General features: G+C 37.1%; 2 protein-coding genes across 2 annotated transcripts in view; both read right to left on the bottom strand.

Annotated features, from left to right (window-relative positions):
- The window catches only part of LOC105457519 (multiple epidermal growth factor-like domains protein 11), a 4,421-nt gene extending 1,613 nt beyond the window's left edge, over positions 1 to 2,808 (bottom strand). The window contains exons 1-4 of the mRNA XM_011702228.1: positions 2,449 to 2,808; positions 2,171 to 2,270; positions 1,064 to 1,990; positions 56 to 350 (exon numbers count right to left, since the gene is read on the bottom strand). Of these exons, the coding sequence (XP_011700530.1) occupies positions 56 to 350; positions 1,064 to 1,990; positions 2,171 to 2,270; positions 2,449 to 2,630 (1,504 nt within the window). The 5' untranslated portion in view covers positions 2,631 to 2,808. The remainder of the gene's footprint in view (positions 1 to 55; positions 351 to 1,063; positions 1,991 to 2,170; positions 2,271 to 2,448) is intronic.
- A 370-nt stretch (positions 2,809 to 3,178) lies between these two features.
- LOC105457520 (fibrillin-1-like) overlaps positions 3,179 to 7,052 on the bottom strand; it is a 10,478-nt gene continuing 6,604 nt past the window's right edge. The window contains exons 11-15 of the mRNA XM_011702229.1: positions 6,670 to 7,034; positions 5,304 to 5,938; positions 5,034 to 5,191; positions 3,986 to 4,156; positions 3,179 to 3,382 (exon numbers count right to left, since the gene is read on the bottom strand). Of these exons, the coding sequence (XP_011700531.1) occupies positions 3,306 to 3,382; positions 3,986 to 4,156; positions 5,034 to 5,191; positions 5,304 to 5,938; positions 6,670 to 7,034 (1,406 nt within the window). The 3' untranslated portion in view covers positions 3,179 to 3,305. The remainder of the gene's footprint in view (positions 3,383 to 3,985; positions 4,157 to 5,033; positions 5,192 to 5,303; positions 5,939 to 6,669; positions 7,035 to 7,052) is intronic.

Raw genomic sequence — 7,052 nt, forward strand, 5'->3', positions numbered from 1 at the left:
TTCCGCGACGCGAAGCCGTCGTGGCACTCGCAGCGATTCGGTGCCGTGCACGTGCCGTTGGAGCACGCTGGATCGCAGGAGGGCACGCAATCATTGTTCGTGTCCTTCGCGTAACCCTCGTTGCAAACGCAAACGCCGGACACGTCGCATGTCCCGTTATCGCCGCACGAGTGCTCGTCGCAGGGAGGTCCGTGGACTTTGAGGCAGAAGCGCATCAAGCTGTTATTTTGACTGGGATGATAGATCCACGACGGATAGTGACCGGGATTGCAGGTGCATACGTTTGGCTCGGTGCACCCACCATTGATGCACTTGAAATTGCATACCGGTTGGCAAAGTTTTTGCTTCAGCTAATTTAGATCAAATTAGTTATTTTTAATTAGTAAATTGCGATAACTTAACGAGCGAAAATCCGAGTTCGATTTCTAAAAGAGTATACTTGAAAAAAGGAATCTTCAGGCTTTTGAAAGACCTCAAGCGAAAAACAAAAAAGTGCATAATTTCAAAATTGGAATTCAAAACTTGTTATTAATCTTGTCGCGTAGTGCGTATGACATTTATAATTTAGGCAACAATTATGACTTTATAAATATATATGTTTATTATGGATACACGGGAAAGATTTCGCTGGAAGATTCTAAAATTTAATTCAGTACAGATCTGAAAATAATTTTGTTTGGTCATCAAACTTAATTATGTTGAAAACTTAAGGTTGCTGGAATATCAAAATTTTTTGCAGCATTGCTCATCATATTTGAGTTTCCAACATGATTATTTTGATACATATAGTCCAAGAAAATTATTTTCAGATTTGTATTTAGCAAAACTTTAGAATCTTTGAGTAAAATCGTTCTTTAATTGCTACAATTTAATTAAAACTTTCTTCACTCATATTAAAAACATTATATTTATATGCAATTCATTTTATTCTATTTATAGAGAAAAAAAGCGTTTTTTCTTGTACATTAAAATTTTCGTGTAGTGAATGCATTTTAGATATTCGAAAATTGATCTGACGATAATGAATAACAATGCTTATATCTTATTATACAGGTATACTTGCCTCTTTTATGCGAATGTCATTAATATATATATTGTCTGTCATTAAATGTGGGAGTATTAAGCGATATCCTTTCATGCAAGCGCATCTATCATCCCCTATACATTCTGCGTTTTCTTCGCAAGGTATCTGGCAATGTGGCTTGCACATTTGATTCGTTTCATCATAAACATATCCAAGATTACAAATGCACGATCCGGGCGCGATGCATGTGCCGTTGCTGCAGTCGTTCTCGCAGATAGGCTCGCATTTGTATTTGGAACTGCCGTAACGTAGTCCGTAGCCCTCCTTGCAGCTGCAACTCTCCGGTGCCACGCACGTGCCCATCTCGCAGGGCTCGCTGCATATCGGCTCGCAGACACTCGCATTCGCCGCTCTGTAACCGTGATCGCAGGTGCACGTCCCCGGTGCCGTGCACGTCCCGAAAATGCACGGCTGATCACATTTGGGCTCGCAGACGAACGGATCGTCCTCGTCCACCTCGTAGCCCGGGTTGCACGTGCAAACATTGGGTAACGTGCAATGGCCGTTGGTGCACTTGTGATCGCAAACGGGCTTGCAAATGAGTTGGTAGTCATCGTCAATTTTCCTGTAACCGAGACGGCACGTGCACACGTTCGGCTCGGAGCAATAGGATCCGTTATTCCACTCGCAACTCTCGTCGCACACGGGCCGGCATGTGAATCCATCCGAGTCCAGCGAGTAACCCTCGTTGCAACTGCAAACCTCGGCATCGACGCAGGTGCCGTTGACGCAGCCGTTCGTGCACTCCGGCGCGCACATGCCGTCGCTCAACTTGCGGTACCCTTTGTTGCAGGTGCACACATCCGGTTCCTCGCAAGTACCCTTTTTGCACGATTCCGGGCAACGCGGCGTGCACATAGCTCCGGATAGAACGTAGCCTTCGCAGCATGTTATCTCGTTGTGGATCTGTAAACGTGATTAGCGAATTAGCGGGTTACAGTCGCGGCATAAACAGACTACATTGTTAATTTGTCAGTAATATAAAGACTAAAGGATTGCTAATTTATAAAATTGTGTTTTTCTCCTTATTTCTTTCTCATTTCTTTTATATGTATCATTGCAAACGTTGTTTATGATCCTGATTACCAATCGCCTGTAATTAGTTCGAGTCCTGATCTGATAGAATCCAAACGGATCGATCGTTCTATATGTTTCTGTATAAGGACGGTATTCTGGTATTTTCTGCCTACAATAATAGGATAATTAATATAAGTGGTAGCATATCCAAACGCGCAAGATATTTCGAAAAACTTGAAAATATTTTAAACATTAATGTTGAAAATGAAATTGAAGAAGCACTGGATATGTAATGTGTAAATAGAATATAATTTTCAATATATTATAGTAAAAAAGTGTAAAAGTACCTGAGTATTTCCTTGCAGTTTAAATTATCAAGTTTATGCATTAATTTGTATTGAAGCGGCGAATACTCATGCCGCAAAACATTACTGGTCATTGCACTGAATGCATTCACGTGCTCTATGTCCACTTGTAAAAATAATATCTTGACAGTCAAAATAGCGATTAGGCCGTAAAGTAATCCCATGATTTATTGCTCTTTCTATGAAGTTGATGTTTGCTCCGTGATGTTTAGACTGACCGTTGTGATGCTTTCTTCGCATATACTATCTCGTTTTATCTTTTGCTTTGGGTACGATATACAATTGCACGCTGTGTTATTCTTTAGCAGGATGTACTGTGTTATCAGAAAGATACTCAAAGCCTATATATTCATTCGCAGCCTAAAGTTTATTTCAACGTATTGATATCATTCGTTGAGGGAAATTCACTCGAGGTAAGATTAATAGAAATCTTTATTTTTTAAAACATACTATTTGTTGGAAAATTTAGGCATACTCTCTAAATTTTTTGGAGTGAATCTCCAAACGATTTACCGCAGTAGAGTATATTATTTGGAGCAAATTACAACAGGCGTTCGCATTAGACAATATCTATTTTGAGAGATACCTTTATACATATATCTATATTTTCATATTTCTCTTATTATCATCGAAACAACTTCGTATATATATATATTCAAAAAAGTAATAAATTTGATTATATGAGAAAACATTATTACTAACACCACTTATTGTCTAAATGAACATTATTTATTTTTTTCTCAACAATAAAATATTATCTAATTTATCATTACTACTACAAATTGTACTATTTATCATCAATATCTACTATTCCAGTTCATTCTTCGTGACAGTTTTTTTCAAAGTTGAATCTCATTGTCAGGCAACAAAGACTCGGTGGCGAAAGATTCTCGCGCAAATGTACTTGTTGACGGACCTATTAGAAACCAAATATTACAAGATCGTTATCTCGTTGTCGAATAAAATACAATAAAATATTAATTATAAATTTCTTAACAATATGAAGATAAACTCGTCAATGTAATAACAATCAAAATTTAATGGAAATAGGCCAAACTAACTTCCGTTTTTCTATATTAATTTATTAAGTTATTATTTTATACTGACTATGTGACTCACGTTTCTCATTATTAATTTGATTTAATGCGGCTGAAAAAGACTAAGTAAAGTTGAAACATGTAGCGCATTTGTCCATCATAAAAATTTAATTTTTTATACTATAAGTTTAATAAACGCTGTCACCTTCGTTAATTGCTCGTTAGTTTGACCTATTTCCATTAAATTATAAGTTTCTTGTTTTAGTATTTTTAATAAATGAGTGGAGCGTATTAAAAGAGCGATTTGTTTGCGGAAACTGTAAACGTTTCTTATCAATCACGTGAAATGATATTCACGTGAATATAACGTGAATATCACAATACGTGCAGTTGAAAGATCAGATTGTCGCAATTATCTTTCAGTTACACTTTCGCAAATTGTGAAATGATAATTTTTGTTAGTAATACACTTTGAAAAATACCTATATCTAATTTCTTTTGTTGACGTTTGCGAGACTTTATATAGTTTATATACGCTATCGCTCCTAGACCTGTGGCCAGCAATATAGCGATAGTCACGAAAGGCCAAACTATTTTGTTAACATTAGTTGAGATGTAACGCTGATTGCCATTAACTACACGACATGGCAAATCTGCAAAATGAAAGGTAGCGTAAATGAAATAAACAAATTCAAATTTTTTTACAAAATATAAAATTATATATAAAAAACCATATTTATTTTTAATGTTTCGTATTATTTTTATCAGTTTTCATACTTTTCTTTGCAAGTAAACTTTTTAAAGCTAGCTCTGTATTTTAAAATTTTTGTAAAATGAACTGAAAATGTTTAATATAGATTTTTTATGAAAAGATGAAACTTTGATGTTTTGCAAGTAACATTTGCTAATAAATAATTTATATAATTTAATATAAAGTCTTAAAAATATAATTCTTCCTCAAACTATTGAAATTCTGTTACATTACTAAAAACGATTGCATAATATATATGATGTTTCAGGCTACCTACGCCACTCATTTAACAATGAAGTGATTTTTATCAAAAATAGCAAAAATTTTGATAAGTAAATCGGATATTTTATCGAATGGTGATAATTTCAACTTCGGGTTTTGGATGGAAATGGGCTATTTAGAGCGGACGTCGATTTTTTTAAATGGAACATGGAATTTTTTATTGCAGATTTGGATTCTGCGCAAAAAAAACATGAAACTTTTATATCAAACATTTTTTCAAAAAATGCCAATTACAATATATCACGTTTCATTTAAAAAATCGACATCTGGCCTAAATAGCCCTTTTTCATTCGGAACTAGAAGTTGAAAATATCATCGTTCGATAGAGCGTACCCGATTTACTTACCAAAATTTTGGGATTTTTTATAGAAACCACTTCTCTCATTTTGGGTGGTGCAGGTGGTCTCGAACAATCTGTGTAATCAAAAAATTTATTATTAAAGAACATTAGTTAAAAATTTCCGTAAATAACTAATTTTTTGATTGCAAATACTTACCTGTATTAAGCAAGCAGCCGATATCAGTTGTATTGCCATTAACAGAATGCATCATGATGCATAGTGTTTCGTTATCAAGGGAATAGTCGCAGTCACAATACGGTACGCTGGGGACGGCTTGTAAGATTGTACTATTTGTATTATTACGAATAGTGATTCTGCAATGAATATGTGCGAATATACTCAAAAATTTATTTAGCAAATTATTTAATGGCGGACGCTTTTCGCGAGGTCAGGAACGGAATGTTCAGACGGGTCGATAATATTCACCTGTTGACGTCGTAATGATCGTAGGCCATCATGATGAGGCACATGATCGGTTCATCGCAGTCCTGTCCCGTCCATCCAAACTGACACTCGCATGCGTTATATAAATTGTCGCGGCCAATGACACACTCGCCGTGTCCGCTGCAGTTGCGAGTACACTCGGGGATGCATCCTGAGTGATTGACGATATCCGGTACGAAACCGTCGTGACAGATGCAATGATCCGGGCCGATGCAGTCGCCGTTCTGGCAGCCCTTCTCGCAAACCGGCTCGCAGAAGCTCTCGTTCCGCGACGCGAAGCCGTCGTGGCACTCGCAGCGATTCGGTGCCGTGCACGTGCCGTTGGAGCACGCTGGGTCGCAGAAGGGCACGCAATCATTGTTCGTGTCCTTCGCGTAACCCTCGTTGCAAACGCAAACGCCGGACACGTCGCATGTTCCGTTATCCCCGCACGAATGCTCGTCGCAGGGAGGTCCGTGGACTTTGAGGCAGAAGCGCATCATGCTGTTGCTTCGACTGGGATGATAGATCCACGACGGATAGTGACCGGGATTGCAGGTGCATACGTTTAGCTCGGTACATCTACCATTGATGCACATGAAATTGCAAACCGGTTGGCAGACAGGGCTCACCCGCGGCTAATTGTTTAGATCAAATAAGTTCTTTTTAATTAGTAAATCGCGATAACTTGTCGAGCGAAAATCCTTATTCAATTTCTAAAAGATATATTGGAAAAAGGAATCTTCAGACTTTTGAACTTCAGACTTCAAGTGATAAACAAACATGTGTATGATTTCAAAATTGTAATTCAAAAACGCATTAATCTTGTCGCATACTGTGTATAACGTTTATAATTTAGGCAACAATTTTGACTTTATAAATTCATGTACACATATGTTCATCATGAATAGATGGAAAAGATTTTGCTGAAAGATTCTAAATACAAATCTGAAAATAATTTTGTTAAGTCATCAAAAGTAATTATGTAGGAAACCTAAGCTAGTTGCTAGAATATCAAAATTTTTTGCAGTATTGCTTATCATATTTGAGTTACCATATTTGATAATTATTTTGATATATACAGTCCAATAAAATTATTTTCAAATCTGTACTCAGCAAAATTTTAGAATCTTTGAGCAAAATCGTTTTTTCCATGTAGCCACAATTTAATTAATACATCCTTTTACTTATATTAAAAACATAATATTTATAAACAATTATGATTTTATTCTATTTATGGAGAAAAAAAAGCGTTTGTTCTTGAAGATTAAAATTTTTCTTTCGCGTGGTGGGTGCATTTTAGATATTTGAAAATGATCCGACGGTACTGAATAACAATGCTTATATCTTATTATACAGGTATACTTGCCACTTTTATGAGAATGTCACTAAAATATATATTGTCTGTCATTAAATGTGGGAGTATTAAGTGATATCCTTTCATGCAAGTGCATCTACCATCCCCTATGCATTCTGCATTTTCTTCGCAAGGTATCGGACAGTGTGGCTTGCACGTTCCATTCGACAGAACGTATCCCTTATTACAAACGCAAAATCCAGGCTTGATGCATTGGCCGTTGCTGCAGTCGTTTTCGCAGATAGGTTCGCATTTGTATTTGGAACTGCCGTAACGTAGTCCGTAGCCCTCCGTGCAGCTGCAACTCTCCGGTGCCACGCACGTGCCCATCTCGCAGGGCTCGCTGCATATCGGCTCGCAGACACTCGCATTCGCCGCTCTGTAACCGTGATCGC

Source organism: Wasmannia auropunctata, unplaced genomic scaffold (genome assembly GCF_000956235.1).
Source record: "Wasmannia auropunctata unplaced genomic scaffold, wasmannia.A_1.0 LD335214.1, whole genome shotgun sequence".
NCBI classification, from domain to species: domain Eukaryota; kingdom Metazoa; phylum Arthropoda; class Insecta; order Hymenoptera; family Formicidae; genus Wasmannia; species Wasmannia auropunctata.